This window comes from Hyalella azteca, unplaced genomic scaffold (assembly GCF_000764305.2).
Source record: "Hyalella azteca isolate HAZT.00-mixed unplaced genomic scaffold, Hazt_2.0.2 contig3447, whole genome shotgun sequence".
In the NCBI taxonomy this organism is placed as follows: Eukaryota; Metazoa; Arthropoda; class Malacostraca; order Amphipoda; family Hyalellidae; genus Hyalella; species Hyalella azteca.
This window is the reverse complement of record NW_025933696.1, coordinates 43,026-64,746: the sequence shown is the minus strand read 5'-3', so window position 1 is coordinate 64,746 and position 21,721 is coordinate 43,026. Positions and strand designations below refer to the sequence as shown.

The window sequence follows — 21,721 nt, the reverse complement described above, 5'->3', positions numbered from 1 at the left end:
GACATAACCGTTGCCACGTTTGACTGACGCCGTTGCCTGCTATTTTCCAACAGTTGCCATGGTTTCCGCTCTCCCTCAAGCATTGCCCAACGGGTGACTGTCAACAGAAGTCAACAGCTGCCAAGTCAACTCCATGAGAAGAATAGTGTTGCCAGAGGGCGTTCATGATAGTGTTGCCAGCTAGAAATCAAATTTAGTGTTGCCGACATTTGTTCAATTGTGGTGTTGCCAACTAGTGTTTAATTAGAGTGTTGCCAACTAGGGTTTAATTAGAGTGTTGCCAACTAGTGTTTAATTAGAACGTTGCCAACTCGTGTTTAATTAGAGTGTTGCCAACTAGTGTTTAATTAGAAAGTTGCCAACTAGTGTTTAACCTGAGTGTCAAAGTGATTTATTTAAGTGTTGCTAACGGGCGTTTTAGCTCGTTTGTGCTGTAAAAGAATTCCCAGTACAAGAAACCGCGAAGTGAATTGTATAATAATTATTATTATAATAATTATTTTAATTTGTGTGGCTGGTGGACAATCTATGTAGGAGTTGCTGTTCAAAATAGCCATGTATTACGTCGCTTCTCGCGGTCTTCGTACTCTAATTCATTTAGCTCGCTCTGAAAATTGCGTTTTATAAATATATTTTGAGTTAAAATAAATACCTTATTTGTTTAAACAAAATGACGATCATTAGAAACGAAAGTGACCACCGCCAGAACAAATACGTTGACCGGCAAGACAAGATGGCGGATTCCAGATCTACGAAAAGGCCTAGAACTCCTGGCTTTTTTTGTATGTGTTTACGAAATGTGTTCCTGATATTCGTGTTTGTTTTGTTTGTGTGCCACGTTTCGTCCGCTGAACATTCCAATTCACCTAAAATCAACGATGACACGACGACTTCTCGTGCCTCTGGCAGCCAGATGCACGATGACTTGAAAAACTTGCCGCCGCTTTTCAAACAAAAAACCACGGTCGAGTTACCCCAAACTTTCGACTCCAGTCACGAAAAATCAGAAATTTCTGGTGAAACTCGGGAGAATTTACATTCAAACTTAGCAAACCCCTCCGCGGGGGGTGTGGGGCTGGACATGGGGGTTGGTAACCCCCAAAAAGCGCGCCATCTTGGGGTGCAAAAAGGACAACGTCTTAGCACCCCAGACAGTCGCCATGTTGAAAATTCGCGGCAACTCCGTTTTCACTACACTTCTGTTGTCCCAGATAACAGCGAAGATAACAGAGAACAAACTGGCAACAGCGATAACAGGTACATGCGTCTGTTTGGTACGTCCGGCAGCGCCCGTTACTTTAACGGCCGTTTCAACGGGACCGCCTCCCGCCAACAGGAAAACAGCATCACAAACAGGGATAACAATCACAACGGGAACAGAGGCGATGAGAACAACGGAAACGTTAACATAGATAACAGGACAACAGACACTCATCTAACGGACAAAGATAACAACACAAGCAATAGAGATAACAACGTCAACAGACGCGTTGACAGCCATGGTGCTAGGGAAAACAATCAAAACTTCAGCGGGGACATCAGCAGCGAGAACAAAACAAGCGAGGATAACAGCTCCCGGGATAACAAGAGCAGTGAAAAGGTCATTAAAGGCCGGGACGCACGGCGGGAAAACAAAAGCAGCAACACTAACGACAACAACAATGATAACAAAAGCAAGGACGACAACAGTAAAGACAACACAGCTGTCACCCACCACAACAACGATAACACCGCCTGCCTGACTAAGAAAGAAAACATTGTTATCCGCGTAGAAAAAGACGAAAATAAGGACACCCCTGTCATCCCTCAGGACAACAAGGACAACACTGTTATCCGCCCCCTGTACAGGCCGCGGTTCAGCGTCGAGGAGCTCCAGCGCCGCAGCTTCCAGCACATCTAATTATTTCCTTTATTTCACTCAAATCTCCAAGCTCCTCAAAAGTTGACCATCGAATTAATTATCGTCGCTTTCAATGTTAAATTTTGCCGTCCTGAAAATCTATTTCGACTCGAAATAAGAGCTAGAGGCGGTCAACTGGATACGATAACGCGTTTGCGTTATCGTATAATTGGTAGCTCAATATAAATAAATATTGGGCTACCAAAATATCTCAGAAAAAAATGAAACTTGAAAACTCCAAAATTACAAGCAAATGAAATCTCTCACTATGGAAGTTGCGAGAGGAACCGTCTGCAATGTCTGATGGGCCTAAGTAAACAATATGCAGTTCAACGGGACCAAGTTTGAGGTTCTGAGGTACAGAGGAACCGTAAGAGCTGGTAGAGAGCATCGCTACCTAGCACCTGACAACTCAGAAATAGAAGAGAAGCGACTCGTTCACTATATCTAGAAGTGTTGTTGAACAATTAGGTCAATTTTGGTGATCACATAGCAGCAATAACCGCAAGATGTAGGCGACAGATGGGATGGATCTGACGGACTTTCAAAACAAGAGAAGCTGAACCGATAATCACACATTTCTTAGGGGAAGCAGGAGGGCTCTTTCTCCCCTTCTCTATTGAGGGCTAATCCTACAGCTTCTTGGGTAACGCAGGAACGAATGGAACAAACGAGGTAATAATCGTTATCGTTGATGTCCGCTACCCTCCGGGGCCTCAGCGGCGAGAACGACTTATCTGCCTGAGCTGAGGGGAGCTTAAGGGTACGCACACAGTGGAAGCAGGTTTGCCCGCGCGGGCAACCTGCTCCAACCTGCCACAAGAATGAACATAGGATAATAATGTAAGTGTTCACAGTGAAAACCTGTACGAATAGGCTTCTGTATTCTATGGCTGTCTCTTATACACATCTAGATGTGTATAAGAGACAGATGTTGTCTCGTGTTGTCTCGTTATGTTGTCTCGTTATGTTGTCTCGTTATGTTGTCTCGTTATGTTGTCTCGTTATGTTGTCTCGTTATGTTGTCTCGTTATGTTGTCTCGTTATGTTGTCTCGTTATGTTGTCTCGTTATGTTGTCTCGTTATGTTGTCTCGTTATGTTGTCTCGTTATGTTGTCTCGTTATGTTGTCTCGTTATGTTGTCTCGTTATGTTGTCTCGTTATGTTGTCTCGTTATGTTGTCTCGTTATGTTGTCTCGTTATGTTGTCTCGTTATGTTGTCTCGTTATGTTGTCTCGTTATGTTGTCTCGTTATGTTGTCTCGTTATGTTGTCTCGTTATGTTGTCTCGTTATGTTGTCTCGTTATGTTGTCTCGTTATGTTGTCTCGTTATGTTGTCTCGTTATGTTGTCTCGTTATGTTGTCTCGTTATGTTGTCTCGTTATGTTGTCTCGTTATGTTGTCTCGTTATGTTGTCTCGTTATGTTGTCTCGTTATGTTGTCTCGTTATGTTGTCTCGTTATGTTGTCTCGTTATGTTGTCTCGTTATGTTGTCTCGTTATGTTGTCTCGTTATGTTGTCTCGTTATGTTGTCTCGTTATGTTGTCTCGTTATGTTGTCTCGTTATGTTGTCTCGTTATGTTGTCTCGTTATGTTGTCTCGTTATGTTGTCTCGTTATGTTGTCTCGTTATGTTGTCTCGTTATGTTGTCTCGTTATGTTGTCTCGTTGTGTTGTCTCGTTATGTTGTCTCGTTATGTTGTCTCGTTATGTTGTCTCGTTATGTTGTCTCGTTATGTTGTCTCGTGACAAAGTTCCAACATGACGTCACGGAACGTTTTTGCTCGCGCGATCTTGCTACGGCTTATGACCGAAGCTTATTCCGTCTTCAGAAAATTTCGACCACGCTAATTTCATATAATATATCGCCTAAACGTATCTTTTGGTAATAATTAACATACATTTAAAATTGGTAATACCTGCGTAGGGAACTTCTTTTTTACCTGTCAATTTAAGGTAATACTCGCTCTAGTATACAAATGTTTATTGAGTTTTATTCCGTTATTGCTGATGCCACGAATGTTCTTTACCGACAGGTGGATTCCTGGACGACATTGCCCTGCCCAACTCCGACTATGAGCGCGAGCTGCAGCTTCAGAACATCAAAGACGCCCTGCACCTCCTCAACCACCCCGAGGAAGCCCACAACCACCCCCAAAATACCATGTACCACTTCAACCATCGCGAGGAAGAAACCCGGAATGGCGTTGACAGTGATTTCAGCGGTCATGACGGTAACCCCGTTGAAAATGACGAAAATTCTGACGGAAATCTAGTCGAAATAAAGTCTGATGTGATCCCGCCGAGAGTCAGTGCCGTCATGTCGTCCGATAGAGACGATTTATCGACTTCCCTTGGAACTGGAAATGGAGTAGTTGAGGTTAATGGGTCCCACTTGGCACAGAACCTCTCTCAGGGGCTCGCCAACTATACACATGAGCTACCCGGGTCAATAAAAGCTGGTCCTCAAAATCCCGGGGTTCAACGGTCGAGGAAACGCCCAACCCATCACAAACATCACAACCACAGGGCTGTTTACCACCAAGGGCATCACCCCCACAAGCATTTTTCGGGGCTCCACCACGAAAGGAATTTACGTCTCCTCAAGGAAAGGTTAAACAAGAAAAATACCATGCGCTTGCTTAATATCACAGTCACGTCTGATGGAGAAACAAGCTACAACTCTTACTCCGAAATTGTGACCATCCCCCCTGAGGAGGATCTGCACGTGCACGGGGAGGATCTGGAAGAAGATCCTTTGGTGGAACTGCAGAAAAAGATTATAGGTGATCAAATCCAGAAGTTTAATGAACAGCTGGATATGGGGAATGACCTCGGGCTGTTCGGTGACAGCCCAGACCTGTTTAACATGCAGAATGATGAATCCATTGTAGATAATTCAGACCATTTGCAGCCTGGCAATATAGATCTACAAGAAACAGAAAAGAAAAAAGTGGAAAAACGGGCATATAAATCTGAAAATGAAAATAAGAAACCTGAATCAGGCAAAGAAGAGATCAGGATCCGAAAAAGGAATTCACCATTAGAGAGAAAGGGTGAAATTGTTGATGAAAAATCTCCGGTTGTGCGGGAGTCTAGACTCCCTCCTCCTTACGATAAAATTTCCACGTCAGACGACTACAACAGACCACGGTACGAACCTCCTGACGTCCCTCGCCATGATGGGTTTCTCTCTCAGATCGACCGCTCTCACGATAACCTTGAAGCCGCAAAGAGAAACTTGAAGATAACAACTGAGAAACCAGATCTCGATAATTCCAACGACAAGCCTATCATTATAGATATGTCGCTTCCAGAACACATAAAAAAAGATAAGAATCGAACCTCCCATGAAAGCGAACTCATGATTATCAGGAAAAACAACCTGCGCAAAGCACGTCTAGAACGTAAGCAGTACCGCAAAATCCACCGCGAAAGCGCAATGAAGTTCAAACGTGCCAAAATATTGAACAAACCTTTGAAAGACGTTCGGTATTTTGCATCACCTAACTATTACGACGACCGGAGACGAGAAGATCCTAATTTCTACGATGATTACTACCGTAGAAACGCCGACCGTTACGGTGATGTCTACTCCGGTTACTACCCCGAAGACCACCTCTACGACGGCCATGTCTACAGCGGGGGTCCCGGGCATGGTAACTCGACCGGGTGGATATATCCTCGGCAAACTGGCCTGGATGGAGGACTACTGCCTTTTTACAGCAGTGATAAGGTTCGAGGTAAGATCCCTGATGCTTTTTATGAGAAAGAATTACTAGAGGTCAGCCAACAGCGTGGGTACCTAACGCCTGCGTCAGATGAAGAACTTCCGAACGACGAAGAACAACCCAAGCTGATCAATAAGGTACATTCCCCCAGCGTCCTCAGACGTAAGATGGCTAGAAGAAACCGCAACCGAAATCGATACAACAACAAACACTCAAATAGGTGGAACGATCGTAAGAGAAACCGGAATTCCCGTAGAAAAAATCGCGATAAAAATCGTCGGCGGAACCGCAAAAATCGAAACCGCACTTGGGATCGCGATAACCACTACAGCAAGGACAACTACAATGACAACAATAACTACAACAGAGCCAGCGACAATCGCCGGGATGATAAGTCAGGCTCGGGTTACGACAAATTCTACGATTCCCGCACGTCATCTTACGGAAGAAGTAAGCCTTACGAAGACCCTCTGCGACGTCCTGACTACCATCACGCCAACGTCCCGTGGAAAAATGATAACAATCGTGAAGGGTCGTCAAGGGATGACGGTCGAAGATCAGAATTCGATGATCGGCGATCGCACCTCGATGGTAGACGATCAGAATTTGACGATCGAGATCGCGAGCGATATTCGGATTTTGAAGACCCGCCAAGGAATCGTTTCTCCGATGATCGCGACCTTTCGAACGATCGCAGGCTTAAAAATCGCAACCAAAAAGCTCGAAAAAATGATCCGGATCAATACAGGCCAAGTGATCCTTATGATAAAGACAAAAATGGTCCTTGGGATGATGTAGATCGGTACCGGAATCGAGATCCATATCGCCCGGACCTACCTTATGATCAGAATCGGGAGAATCGTTACGGGTCTAGCGATCCTTTCAACATTCGGAGGCCTGAACAAGGTGGAACGCGTCTAGAAGATCCTAGTCGTAGAATAGATCTTTTTCGTGATGGCCCCTTCGTCGCAGCAGATCCGAGAGATCCTTACCGTACAGAGCCAGACAGGATAAGAACTGACCCTTTCAACCCAGAGTATGCTAGAAATTCTGAGGCTTACGACTCTAATTACCGAGATCCACAAAATCGGCATGATCCCTACAGGACGAAGAATCCTTACTCCACTAGATCAGACGATCCAACTCGCCCTGATCTCTCGATGGATGACGATGCAAAGGAAAAAAATGCAAACCTCTATTCCAAAGATCGCCAAACCCAAGCTGGTAATATTAAAGGTGGTGCCGAATTAGCAGCTTCTTCCCAAAAGGGGGATAGATTAAGACGTTCAAATTTGAATACAACGTTTCCAAGTGTCGCCGATTCTGCAGAAAGCGTCGGTGATCGCGATGAGTCGAAAAACAGCCCTAAATTGATAACAGGCAATGCCGAGAATCCTATTAGGAAAAACGACCTTACCGAAGAAGAACAGTTTCAATCGGAACGGTTAGACGCTGAGTCATCAATTTCTAAAGGAAACCGAAATCGATCGAAACGGAAATCGGGTGCCGAGGAAGAGAATGGCAATAGGGGGGAAATTGGGGAAATCTTTAGGTCAGATGGAGTATCGCCGACACGCAACGATCGCGATGGATCTCTATCTTCTACCGTCGATGACAGACGGGGTGAAATTGGATCGAAAATTCCAAGCGATCGTAAAAAAAACGTAGAAAATCGTTCCAGGCGGAAAAAGAAAGGAAGAAAAGGAGAGGAGGGGAGTTTGTCGTCCAGTTCTGACGTCCCTAGAGGGTTAAGAGAAAATGTACGCAAAATGGGACGAATCCGCGCCAGTGAGCGGAAAGGACGGAAGCTCAAGAAGCTCCATCGAATCCGACGTGCTGCCACGGCCCGAAGGGTTCGTAATCTTATCTCATTGATATGAGTATATCCTACATATTTCGCACCCCATTGCTCAGTAATTAATGGGAACCTCCAGTATTGCGCGCAGTCCGATAATCCGCTCACCGTTAATTAGCGAAACTAACTTTTTCCTTAACCGATGGAAAGTTTCTTTAGGTTTTTGAACTTTCCTTTTTACTTATGAAAAAGTTAGCTTCGCTAATTAGCAGTTAACGGATTAGCGGACTGTGCCACCACCGGGAACCTCATGACTATCGATACATTATAATTTATCATCATTCAGATGCCCTTCTGAGGGATGATGAGTCAGTAGCAATGTAGTCTGTGGCCATTAAGATAGTGGCGTCATGTCTGACATATCTTATGGTGACGTCATTCCGGAATGAGACCCCATATGTATTGCTGGTTCAGCCTGACCACGTCTCATTGTGGTCTCCACGTCTCTTCATTGTGACCAATGTGAGACCACGTCTCACATTGTGGTGCTGTTGAGCACCAAACTCATGCTTGCAATACGAATAAAATGTGTTCCTGTTAATGTAAATAAGTGGGTCAATACGTGACGTGGTATCCCTGTCATGTGGGTGCAACTTGCGGTGGGAATTACTGGAATGGCAGCGTGTCAAACTCTAACTAAAGGGTCTACGCCTACTACCGTCTCAGGTTCATGGGCTTGGTGACTAACAATGAGGATTGTCAAGACCCTCAATAGTTAGACCCTCTCACGGAGACAAAGGGTCTAAGAAATGCGATCTATGACCTCATTGTGGGTCCCAAGTTCTAACAAGGATCTTAATGCGAGTCCCAGGGTTTGCTTGAACGGTCTAGAATCTTTCTGGAGATCACATGGTCTGCTGAAATAGATTACTATCTTAACCCTGCTCTCAAAGTCTGCTTGATTAGTCACGGAACCACTTGCGGTTCTCGGCATCTAACTGAACTGTCTATGTCCCCAGGAGCGGGTCTGGGACCACGGGGTCATCCCGTACATTATCGATACGAACTTCACAGGGTCTGACAAGGGTCTGTTCAAGCGGGCCATGCGGCACTGGGAGAACTTCACCTGCGTCAAGTTTGTGGAGAAAACCGACGAACATCCCAATTACATCATCTTCACCGTACGAGACTGCGGGTAACTATAGACCTTAAACCTTATGACGAACTCACCGTTGCACAACTCACACCACTGCACAACTAAGGCCCATGCGCCACAGCACGCACTTACCACTATGCCATGCCACTGCATCAGTGCAATGATAACCACTGAGCCTCCTAACCGTTTTACCACTGCACCACTAGACATATGTCGACCAGCTTATCATCCCACTTACTGCAGCTTCGTTGGGAGGTGGAGGAGCTTTGCAGGTCATCTTCCTACCTCATAGTTCGCCTCCCGCCCGCTAACTTCTCCCTCTGTCGTCTAGTTACCCCCTTCTCTTGTCCTATAACTCATCCCTAAATGCTACAGCTTACTTGAAAGTTGTGTTAACGGTTCACTATTTTCTCCCTTTTTTCTCATTCCTTTGTCAACAAGCTCCTCGCCAACGGACTTCTGGTGAGATGAGGTAATTCCCTTCACTTACTTTTTAGGGGGTACATTCAGTTTGTAGGGTGGCGGCTCCACGACTGCCTCAAAACTCCTGCCTCTGCTCACTATCTCCACCTCCTTTAGGTGCTGCAGCTTCGTAGGGAAGCGGGGCAACGGGCCCCAGGCCATCAGCATCGGGAAGAACTGCGACAAGTTTGGAATCGTCGTCCACGAGCTCGGCCACGTGGTGGGCTTCTGGCACGAGCACACGCGTCCGGACAGGGAGAACCACGTGGAGATCATCAGGGAGAACATCCAGGCGGGTGAGTGTATTGGGGTTAGCAAATGAGCCAGGAGGGGCAAGGTTTGGAGCATCCAGTCGGTGGGGCGAGCGGGTGGGTGGTAGTGGGATAACTAAGGCAAGAAAAGGCCGGGAAACCACTTATAGAACCAAAAGGAATAGGGGCATTCTGCCCGTTTTGATAATCCTCAAAGTACTCTATAACTACCACAGTACATCTTACTACTCTAGCGTACCACGTCGCAAATCAATGTGCCTGATGTCTTCAGGCTAAGTACATGACCATATATAACCTAACGTATCCACACTACCTAACTTTCCTCAGTGTTTCCAAATGTTGCCTAAACTTCTGCAGTCCTGTAAGATGTCCAGGTACCACTATTGTTTTCCGCCTCCAGGTCAGGACTACAACTTCAACAAGCTGACGGGGGAGGAGGTGAACTCTCTTGGGCAGCGCTACGACTTCGGCAGCATTATGCATTACGCCAGGGCCACCTTCGCCAAGGTAGGTATCGTCCACTCCGTCCACTTCTGACGAAATAATGATGCATATTTTGTCATTGCCTCAGTCAATTTGGCAAGGCAAAAAGTTGTATCAGTGCACAGATTGTGTCATTATTTAGACAATATGACCTATTAATTTCTTTGTGTTGATGCTGTAATTCAAGCAAAGCGAGGGTGAATAGTGGAGTACCACAGGGAACGATGCTTGGTCCTATCCTCTTCCTCATCCACATCGCCGACATTAGATGAGGCAGTGAGCCACGTCTCGACATTGTTATTCACTGACGACTCCATGATACTATAGACTATTACAAACAGTACAGACTGAGTGATGAACCTTGGATTGCTCTGTAGGATCTACCCGACCTCAGATCTCAACCCCGGTGTTGTCAACAAGTTAAACTCTTCTGCTCCAAAAGATCTCAAATAATAATTAGTCAATCGTCAAGCATACAAACTGATTTACACTAATTATTTCCTTTATTTCACTCAAATCTCCAAGCTCCTCAAAAGTTGACCATCGAATTAATTATCGTCGCTTTCAATGTTAAATTTTGCCGTCATTACCGCGTGTTGTTGTGCGTTACTCATTACTGTGTTATGGCTGTGTTATGATCGTGGTATGGTCGTTTTAAGGTCGTGTTATGGCCGTGTTTTGGTCGTGTTATGGTCGCGCTATGATCGTGTTATGGTCGTGCAGGCGACGTATCTGGACACCATCAGACCACGACCGGAGCCAGGTCTGGAGAGCCTCCCAGAGATCGGACAGCGGGTGCGGCTCAGCCCGGGGGACATCGCCCAGACCAACCTGCTCTACGGGTGTCCCAGTGAGTGACGGGGGACTTGGGATGGGGCGGACATGTCCGAGATGGGGGCCTAGCCTAAATTTCCTTGATAATTTTTTTCTACGTCCAGGCTTCCCAACTCACCCTTACATGGGTGACACCCTGAATCCCCAAATAAATACTCCCACACACTCCCCCCTTATAATCCCGTTTACCCCTATTCTCCTCCCCCAACTGAACCCCCTCTCCCCCAGAGTGCGGCCGCACCCACCAGGAGAACTCGGCGACTCTGCAGTCCCCCGGGTTCGGGTCCCCCAGCCCTCCCACGGAGGGGGAGACTTGTGAGTGGCGTATCACCGCCACCCACGGGGAGAAGATCACCCTCAACATCACCCTCCTGGACCTCCCCCACACCGACGGCTGCCACTCCCACTACCTCGAGATACGCGACGGGGTTTGGGGGAGGGACCCCTTGCTGGGTGAGTGGAGGGGAGGGAGGGACTCCTTGCTGGGTGAGTGGAGGGGAGGGAGNCCCCCAACTACCCCACTAACCCCTTATATCCCCCACAGCGGTGTGCGGGGGGGAACTGGTACAGGAGGGGGGACGGCTGGAGTCCCCCAACTACCCCACTAACCCCTTATATCCCCCACAGCGGTGTGCGGGGGGGAGCTGGTGCAGGAGGGGGGGCGGCTGGAGTCCCCCAACTACCCCGACGACTACCGGCAGGACAAGGAGTGCGTGTGGCACATCACCGTCCCCGAGGGCTTCCAGGTCGCCCTCAGGTTCCACTCCTTCGAGGTGACCTGCCTAGCCTTAACTTGAGCTGCAAATGTAACTCTTAAACCTTCCCTGTAGCCAACGTTAGGCATAAACATGCGAAAGAAAAAAAAAGCTTCAGACCAATGATTCCGCAGATCAAGATAGGAACACCGCATGCCAGACCAGTTCCGCAACGGCTGAAGCCTTGGGCTTACTTTTTCGCGGCCACGGCAGCATAGGCGCTTCAGTTTTGCCGTGTATGCTTCTGTGGGATCTCACTGGGCTTATTTCAAGGTTTCAATCAAAGACAAGATTAGTTAAAAATAATTTCCTAGATTGCTTTAGGTTTAGGGTTTTCAAACAACAAGCTTCGTTCCAGTTTTCTATCTCAAACCTTGACTCTTGGTGGCAGGACTACTATCTATGTCCATGATTTTTCAGGACAAAGAATACATTTCACGTCATAGTACTACCAGCTGACGAAAACACAGTAAACAACACAAAACAGATAGTTTTTACAGTCAGCATTCACTTACACATAAAATACCGGCGGAGCCTGCATGGATATGACCACCTTCTAATACTCATCCGACTTCACCCGGCATTTTAACATAACTACCCCTATTTTCAGATCTTGTTTAAAATGAGACAAAAGCATACATATTTACTTTTGCGTTCTGCAAAACAAAGCACGATCAAGTAGAATTATGAGCCAAATAAATCTCATTATCAATAGTTCTCTCCCCAGCTTCAGTGCTCTAAGTCATACAAGAAAAATCGACTCGGCCACCATCAAGCGTCGGCGTCGTTGTGTTTTAGTTTAGGGAATTCTAGATTGTGATTCTATTTAAACCTAAACATTATAATCCTCTTCAATCTACGAATTTCGATTTTATTTAAAATAAACACTAGACGTGTGTGCAAGATACTTTTGTGCATTGATTTTTATCATAAACTTATTATTAAATTAATGTTCAAATGAAATAATGCATGCTGAAACATTCACCACACGCCAGCAAAGTTGACAACCTCTTGGTTAGAGTTGCCCCGTTGCTTTCGCCTCTGCATTTATTGCCTATGGTACCTACCACTTGGTACCTACCATTGGGATGCGTGATAGAGGCCAGCATGCTTAAGTTAACTATGCTCGTACTGCATCTGGTCTAACCTACTCTGGCCTAACCTACGCTGGCCTAAACTATTCTGGCCTAACCTTCTCTGGACAAATCTACGCTGGCCTAACCTAATCTGGCATAACCTGCACTGGCGTCTAACCTACTCTGGATTAACCTACTCACGTGACCCCGCTTCTCCACCTTTTTACTGTCAATGAGGTTAGGTTAATTTATGTTAGTTAGGTTTTATTAATTATGTGAGATCCGTACAGTGGGTGGAGTCGGGGCAGCGTGAGTTGGTTCGTCCAGAGTAGTTAGTCCAGAGTTGGTTAGTCCAGAGTAGTTAGTCCAGAGTAGTTAGTCCAGAGTTGGTTAGTCCAGATTAGTTAGTCCAGAGTAGTTAGTCCAGAGTAGTTAGTCCAGAGTTGGTTAGTCCAGAGTAGTTAGTCCAGGGTAGTTAGTCCAGAGTAGTTATTCCCGAGTTGGTTAGGCCAGAGTAGTTTAGACCGAGTGTAGACCTGCTTATGAGCGCGCAACTTTTCAGATCGAGAACCACGACGAGTGCGTGTACGACTACCTGGACGTGCGTGACGGGGGTGACGTGGCGGAGGGGGGCGGGGGGCTGGTGGGAGTGTACTGCGGCTACAAGATCCCCGAGGACGTGAAGACCACGACCAACCGCATGACGGTGCGCTTCGTCACGGACGGGTCCGTGCAGAAGGCGGGCTTCTCGGCCACCTTCATGAAGGGTGAGGGGGTGAGAGAGAGAGGCGGTGAGATGAATGGGATGGGCCAAGGGAAGGGGGGCGGCCCCGTGCATAAGGTGGGCTTCTCAGCTATCTTCATGAAGTTTGAGGGTGAGGGGGAAAAAGGGAAGAGGTAAGGCGACGTAGGATGAGGGGTTGAAAGGATGAGAGAAAGGGGTGGTGAGATGAGCGGGAGGGGCCAGGAGGAGGGGGAACGGATCAGTGCTGAAGGCGGACTTTTCGGTCACCTTCACGAAGGACGAAGGGGAGTAAGGGTTAGAAAAAGAGAGTAAAGTAAGAGCTAGGGGGGAGTAAGAGAGTAAAAAGAGGTGGGTGTAAGAGAGTAAAAAGGTAAGGAGGTAAATGGTAGAGTGGTTGGGTGACGCAGAGATGCAAGCGGTTGGGTGAAATTTGCGAACATTGTGGGTTCACAAGATTAGACAGCGCAAGTGTTTGGTGGGTGGTGACAGTATAGTGACCATAACCCCCAACCCCCCCCCCCACTCCCCCAGAGTTCGACGAGTGCCGGGGGGGCGACCACGGGTGCGAGCAGACCTGCGTCAACCTGCTGGGCGGCTACGAGTGTCGCTGCAACATCGGCTACGAGCTGCACTCGGACGGCCGCAGATGTGAAGGTTCGTGTTGTGCATCGCTAATTGAATGTTATCACTATATGTTTATTATGCATTAATGTTATTTTGGGAATTAAAAGCTATAAGTATATAGTATGCATTAATGATAATGTTATTTTGGTACATATTAATTATACTAATTTGGTAGTATACTCGATGATTATGATCGTTCTTGTTTAGTTAAGTTCCACCATAAATTTTCTCGTTTTATGATGGCCACAAATAAAAAACAGGTACATGACAGACTATGCCTTAACGGAAATACTATTTTAATAGACATGTATGTTGCATATGAATTTTCTGCGGTTTATCAAGAAGGAAATTCTCGTTGAATTACCAATTAAAATCATTTTTTCTATAAATGGTAATAATTTTAAGTGGTATTCTCAACTTTTCTCACTTGAAATAGTTATCACTTTCAGAAATATTATTACTAGGAAATTATGTTAAAATTATAATTTATATGACATAATGCATTTTTAAATCTATTTCAAGCCAGTTAAACGAGTCCTCCTTGCGATGTTGTCGTTTTCTGATACTGAACAGTACAATAATAATAGAGCATTGGGCTGAGAAATCGCATCTAAACACACAACATTTGTAATGTATATAACTGCAATTATTGCTAGTTATTATGTGAATAACGCAATTATTACTGAATTGTAGAAGCACATTCATTCATAACAGATTTGCTAAAACTCTAGACAAACTAGATGAGCTACCTCTAGCTCTCCATGTGCCATACCTATGCTCTAAACGCAACCTTCCTCTCCATGAGCCCTCCTCATTTCCCTTCTTCCCCATACCACTCCCCTTCCCTTCCCATCATCCCCCAACCCCAGACCGAACGCCTCCCCTAAACCCTAGACCGAACGCTTCCCCCAAACCCCCCCAGACCGAACGCCTCCCCTAAACCCTAGACCGAACGCTTCCCCCAAACCCCCCCAGACCGAACGCCTCCCCCCACCCCCAAACAAAACGCCTCCCCCCAAACCTCCCCCAAACCACGCACTCTACAGAATCCCCCCGTAACCCCTCCCTCCTCCCCAGACGCGTGCGGGGGCCCCATCGAGTCCCCCAACGGGACCATCACCTCCCCCAGCTTCCCCGACTTGTACCCCATCAACAAGCACTGCATCTGGGAGATCATCGCTCCCCCGCAGTACCGCATCACCCTCAACTTCACCCACTTCGACCTCGAAGGGAACAACGTGAGAGGGGACGAGAACGGGGGTATGTGATGGGGTGTTGGGTGTGATGGGGTGTAGGGTGTGATGGGGTGTAGGGTGTGATGGGGTGTTGGATGTGATGGGAGTGTTGGGTGTGATAGGGTGTTGGGTGTGATTTGGTGTTGGGTGAGTTGACAGTATACCGACACACAGCTCTTCATTGTTACTGTCTGGATTCCCGTCCCCCACAGCAAGACTGCGAGTACGACAGTGTGGAGGTGCGGTCACGTCTGGGGGACATGGAGCTGCGCCCCCACGGGGTGTTCTGCGGCCAGCACCTGCCACCCGCGGTCACGTCAGAGGGCAACCTCCTGCGGGTGTCTTTCTCCTCCGACAACTCCGTGCAGAAGACGGGCTTCGCGGCGGTCTTTTTCACGGGTAAGACCTTGATACTGTGGCAGGGTTAGATCCTGAACCCTTTCGGGCGCGGGTTAAACCCTGACACTCTTCACGGGTTTGTCCCTGCCATTTTATACATACACTATGGACCTTATATAGGGTCCAAATATTGACCCTGTAATAACTATTGCTAATATTAGAAACACTGTTGCTATCAGGACGAACCCTTTGAACCCTAGAGAAATTGAAACAATGATATAGTGGGCTCTTGGGCCCTAGAAGTAATCCTAGATCACCAGGGTGTACTTCTGAATCCCCCCCAAAAAATCCTTTTATATCTTCGGACTCACCCACCGAACCTTATTATTTGCCCTCCCAGCCGAATTACCCTTTGACCAATAATACTGCTATTCAAACATCAGGACCGACCCATTAACCCTTTCAGCTGATCTTTTGAACCCACGTAATAACCCTTTTTACCCCTAAAACGAACCGTATTTGCCTTACAAATCCTGCGACATGAATTATCTATCTAACGTGCATGCGACATTAGACTTCGTTCATGATGGTGTTGATACATGAGCACCATAACTTCATGAAATTTTTCTAACTTATTGTCATAACATACATAAATTTTTCTTCCTTCATCTTACCACTTGAGCATTTTCTTGAACGCTTTGTCCCAGACTCGTTCACTTAATTTGCTTAAATCTGCAGCAATCCCCATCGACGCATTACTGTTCTTATCGACTCACCCCTTCCAAACGGGGTGAGTCGATAAGAACAGTTGGCTAGGCGATAAGCAATTTCAGTACCCACCGACACCCAATCGATTTATCCCTTCGCCTACACTGCCTTACAATTGAATCATCCCCCTCCTCTTCACCGCCACCCAATTTTAATCATCCCTCTCCCCTTCACTGCCTCCCAATTGAATCATCCCCCTCCCCTTCACTGCCTCCCAATTGAATCATCCCCCTCCGGGTTACCGCCCTTAAATCATTCCTCCTCCCCAGACAAGGACGAGTGTGCCCAGGACAACGGCGGTTGCCAGCACATTTGCCGCAACAGCGTGGGGTCGTACCAGTGCTCCTGTCACAACGGCTTCACCCTGCACGAGAATGGCCACGACTGCAAGGAAGGAGGCTGTAAGCACGAACTGACGGCCTCCGTGGGACAAGCCTACAGCCCCAACTACCCCGACTACTACCCCAGCCGCAAGAACTGCGTCTGGCACTTCACCACCACCCCTGGGCACCGCATCAAGCTCGTGAGTCATCGTGCAACTGGCAGGGTGCGAAGCTAAAGAGTTGACTTGCACATGACAGGGTACTGTGATGAAGTTGTCGTACATCTGGCAGGGTGCATGCTAGAGTTGTCGTGCATGGGGCAGGGTGCATGCTAGAGCTATTGTGGACTCAACAGGGATGGATCCTAGTGAGATGTTGTACACCTGACAGAGGTGGAGCCTAGTTAGTTGTTGTACATCTGGCAGAGGTGGAGCCTGGTGAGTTGTTGTACACCTGACAGAGGTGGAGCCTAGTTAGTTGTTGTACACCAGGCATTGCCTGAGGCTAGAGAGTTTTAGACGTGTCATGTGTGGGTGCTAGTGAGTTGTCGTACACGCAGTAGAGCAGGAGCTTGGTTAGCTCTCTGATAGCTGATAGGAGTTGAAGTACAAGTGTTATCGTATGCGTGGCAGGGATATGATTAATGGGATTTCGTATACGTGGCACAGGTGAATGCATGATAGCCATCGTACGCATGGAAGGGGTGGAGATGGTACGCTGTCGTACGTGTGGAAAAAGTAGTAGATGGCACGTTGTCGTACGTGAGACAGAGTGTAATGCTGAGAAGTTTCCACCCGTGTGGCAAGATATTGCATAACTAAGCTCTTTCTTTCTATATTATTGCTCATCCCCCCCCTACCCGTAGGTGTTTGACGAGTTCGAGATGGAGCCTCACCAGGAGTGTACGTACGACTACATCGTCCTCTACGACGGCACCAACGCTAACGCTGCCAAGCTGGGGCGCTACTGCGGCGCTAAGGTGAGGTGCTAACGCGTTGAAGTACGGGCGCTAATGTCGGGTGGTACCAAGGGGCTCAAAATCCTACAGGACATTGTACCAAGGTCTAAACCCCCTTGAGGGCATCATACCAAGGCCTAAACCCCATTGAGGGCATCATACCAAGGTCTAAACCCCCATTGAGAGCATTATATCAAGGTCTAAACCCCCTTGAGGGCATCATACCAAGGTATAAACCCTCTTGAGGGCATTATACCAAGGATCTCAATCCCATTGAAATCTCTATACGGAGGGGCTCAGCTAAGGGTCGAGTGGTTATCCTGCTAAGGGTACTAACAGACCATCCCCCCGCACAGGTGCCCCACCCCATCGTGGCGTCGGGCAACCAAATGTACATGATCTTTAAATCGGACTCCTCCGTGCAGCGCAAGGGCTTCAGAGCCACGCACTCCACAGGTGAGGCTTCAGAGCCACGCACTCCACAGGTGAGGCTTCAGAGCCACGCACTCCACAGGTGAGGCTTCAGAAACGTCAGAGGAGGGGGAAGTAGCTCCCTGCGTTCAAATGACGTCAACATGTTAATATCAGACGTGTGAAATATTACATTTTAGTGGTAAACACAGTAATGGGATCAAACCATTTGTCATTCGCAGCGCTTAATTCGAATACAATAATATTTGAACAAACAGCATAACATGTCATAAATATTCAAACGTTGGTCGAATAAGTGGCAAAATGTAGATACGTACATGAGCAATCAGTTACTTTAACAGTAAAGTTATCAAATTTTAACTTTAGTTCGACGCACTTGAATGATCTCATTGACACGGGATTAAATAATATCTTCTGTATTGATGATGTCACAATATATCTTGGATTGGCAAGTGCCATCAAGGATGAACTGCATGAACCTCATTTTTGCTCTGTACATTAAGTACATTAATAAGATCGCTTGTCTCATTAAAGATCTCATTAAATGCTATCGCTGAGCGTGAAGTCATTTTGCTTACGACGCGATTTTCGAACAGACATTGCGCAAGCTCAGCAAACATTGCTTGCATCGTCATTGAATTCTATGAGCTTAAAGCAAAAAGATTTTCGGTGAATTGCGATCAAATTCTTTAAGTGAATTATTAAATCCGAATTGATTATTGTTCCCTGGGATAGAGAGGTACGGGGTGGTGATACACGAGCGATGCGATACAGGTATAGCTAAGACGTCGACCGTTAGTTCTGAGTAGCTCTAACGCGCGTTGAATCGCGGCGTACGTACTTGTCAGCTTCAGCAGGGGCTTTGCTACGGTTCCCAGCCCTTTTATAAAATCACGGCTTCCGCCCAATACTGAGGTCTTGAGCGCGTGATCTATCACGTGATGTTGTCCAGACGCTAAATCAATTCTAGTACTTTTCCATCAATCTCTATCACGTCTAGATAATTTTACGTCTCAAATACAGATGATCATATCTTCGGTGGCCACCTGATGGCCTCACCGAGCGCCATGCTGAACGCCATCTTGTATGTTGTAGTGTGTGACGGCCACCTGATGGCCTCACCGGGCACCATGCTGACCGCCATCTTTTATATTGTAGTGTGTGGCGGCCACCTGATGGCCTCTCCGGGCGCCGTCCGCCACATGTACTCGCACGCCAAATACGGCGACCACAACTACGAGAATAAGGAGGACTGCGACTGGATCATAGAGGCCCCTGATGGCCACACCGTCCATCTGTCCTTCCTGACCTTCGAGCTGGAGGACGAGCACGATTGTGGCTACGATTTCGTCCAGATCTTCGCAGGATACGACGACACGGGGCCATCCTACGGCAAATTCTGCGGCAATGTCGTAAGTCGGGACTTGGTAATAGTCATTTACGTCATAATTTTTTGCACATTTGGTCCTCTATTGGTGCCTATTCTTCACTATAATTCTCTATGGGACATTTTACCCATTGCCTGACCCCCGCTTCTATTCCTAAGATCCCTCAGGTTAAATTCTACCCACGCTGACCCATGACCCCCTCTTCATCCCTCAGATCCCCCAGGAGATAGGGGGCGAAGGGTCGAGTCTCCTCGTCAGGTTCCGCTCAGACGACACCATCAACACAAAAGGATTTTCGGCGGCCTACGTGGCCGTGGCCGCCGGTAACTCGGCCGCGTCCGACGATAAATCGGCCGAAAACTTGACAGGGGAGAGAGGTTTCTCCTACAGCTTCTCCCGGGGTTACAAGTGATAAGAGGAGAGTAGGACGGGGCTTCTCCCTGGGTTACAAGTGATAGGAGGAGTGTAGGACGGGGGCTTCTCCCTGCGTTACAAGTGATAGGAGGAGAGTAGGACGGAGGCTTCTCCCTGCGTTACAAGTGATAGGAGGAGAGTAGGACGGGGGCTTCTCCCGGGTACAAGTGATAGGATGAGAGTAGGACGGGGGCTTCTCCCTGGGTTACAAGTGATAGAAGGAGAGTAGGGCGGGGGCTTCTCCCGGGTATACAAGTGAATGGAGGAGAGCAGGATGGGGCTTCTCTCTAGGGGACAAGTGATAGGGGAAAAGTAAGGCGGGGGCTTCTCCCGGGGGTTCAAGTGATAGGAGAAGAAGTGACTTCCCTCGGAGGACTAATGATATGGAAAAGGGTGATGGGTATAGCGAGAAATTGCCCAAGCTCGACCTGCTCCCTGATTCTTGAGGCGGAAATGGGGTAAAAGGGATGGGGGTAGAGGGAAGAGTTGCCTCTTAGAAATCCTTAGGGAAGATGGGGGTGGCGTGAGGGGAGCAAGGTGGAGGTGGGAGGAAGTTTGACGTGAATGTGGGTTGGGGTAGAAGGGAAAGACAAGTTTGAGGAGGAGTCGACGTGAGTGAGGTTAGGAAGTAGATAGAAAAGATGTTCGGATGTGCTGCCGTGAAACCACTTCCTCATTATACGGAGTAATGAACAAAACATGGTCACCTCGGGTTGGTTTAAAACGCTCAACAGTTAAAAATATCTCCAAATCCAATCCCAATTACTGGGCGTTCAGGCGCAGTCAGTTTCTAATGAACCTAAGCTGCTATGTTCCATGTTAGGGTGGTCAGTGGGTGAACTTTTTGATCACATCGAGCGGCTGTTCGATGCCAGGCGTGAGCGGTTCCACATCTAGGAATTACTGGCAGTGAACAACGAACAACATCGAGGAGCGCGTATCGCGATGCTTGTGCGCAGAAATACTGCATGTAATCAAATATGCGATTAATGAAATCAATTGATTGTTCACGTAATTCTTTGGGCCGATAATTGTACGTTTAATGTCTTCGTTTGTTTTGAAACCAGCGAGATTAATGCCAATGTATAACGATCGCTATGCATTCGAAAATGAAAATATTTCTTATATACTTTTTATTATGAGGGTAAGAATGGACCACCCGAGGTGATCAGGGTTGAGGCAGTAATTAGCTAATAGACAAACTAATCAGTAGGGTAATTCATATCTGGAGTTATTCGTTAATGGAATAATTATTTAGTGAAGTAATTAGTTAGGGTAATTATTTAGTGGAGTAAAGAGTTCTGGGGTAATGATGTAGATGAGTAATTGAATACGTGTATAGGAAGATTATGTGCATGTGATGTAGTGTGTAGACGTGTAGGTGTTATGCAGCTAGTTATGTACACAAACAAACGCACACGTTACAACCGCACTAAAGAAGCGCACACGTTACAAATGCACGCAGAAACGCACACGTTACAGCTACACAAACGCAATACGTGTACACGAAATACGTACGTACTGAAAACTTTTACATTGAATACGTACACACTAGATACGCACTCACACAACACGCACATCCGCCTGCCGATGGCTCAGTTCAACTCGTCTTCCCGCCAAAATGTTGCCATAGAAGAGGTTTCCTCTGAACGCAAACGCCAAATAAAATCTTTCATTCGCAATATTTTTGTGTCGTTTGGAGGCTGCGTTTATGTTTATAGGCTGCAAAAATACTCTGAATCTTGATTTAAATTTGGTTATTGCAATTAAGATGAGCGTCGTAACACAGACACGAGATGAGCGTCGTAACACAGGCACGAGATGAGCGTCGTAACACAGGCACGAGATGAGCGTCGTAACACAGGCACGAGATGTTGAGTTCACACGTTGCAGGGGCAGGAATGATTCTTTGATCGTCGATGTGAGGTCTCTGCGGAACAGAACTACGTTAATTCATGATTCACGACAACATTTTATGAGTGAGCGAGTTATCACGTGAGCTTAAGGCATGGCAAAATCGATTACACACAAT

At 47.0% G+C, this 21,721-nt stretch overlaps 2 protein-coding genes across 2 annotated transcripts; both read left to right on the top strand.

Annotated features, from left to right (window-relative positions):
- Positions 1–670: 670 nt before the first annotated feature.
- Positions 671–1,900, top strand: LOC108667999 (GATA zinc finger domain-containing protein 14-like). The gene has a single exon (XM_018155120.1). The coding sequence runs from the start codon at positions 671–673 to the stop codon at positions 1,898–1,900; it is 1,230 nt and encodes a 409-aa protein (XP_018010609.1).
- Positions 1,901–3,938: 2,038 nt separating this feature from the next.
- LOC108668000 lies at positions 3,939–19,851 on the top strand. The gene is given in 15 exon segments (XM_018155121.2): positions 3,939–7,483; positions 8,445–8,620; positions 9,161–9,339; positions 9,716–9,822; positions 10,522–10,648; positions 10,861–11,405; positions 13,026–13,230; positions 13,740–13,862; positions 14,910–15,070; positions 15,280–15,466; positions 16,444–16,697; positions 17,363–17,476; positions 17,812–17,911; positions 19,046–19,299; positions 19,490–19,851. Coding segments are annotated over 15 exon segments (6,150 nt in total). The 5' UTR covers positions 3,939–4,063; the 3' UTR covers positions 19,688–19,851.
- The last annotated feature ends 1,870 nt before the right edge of the window (positions 19,852–21,721 follow it).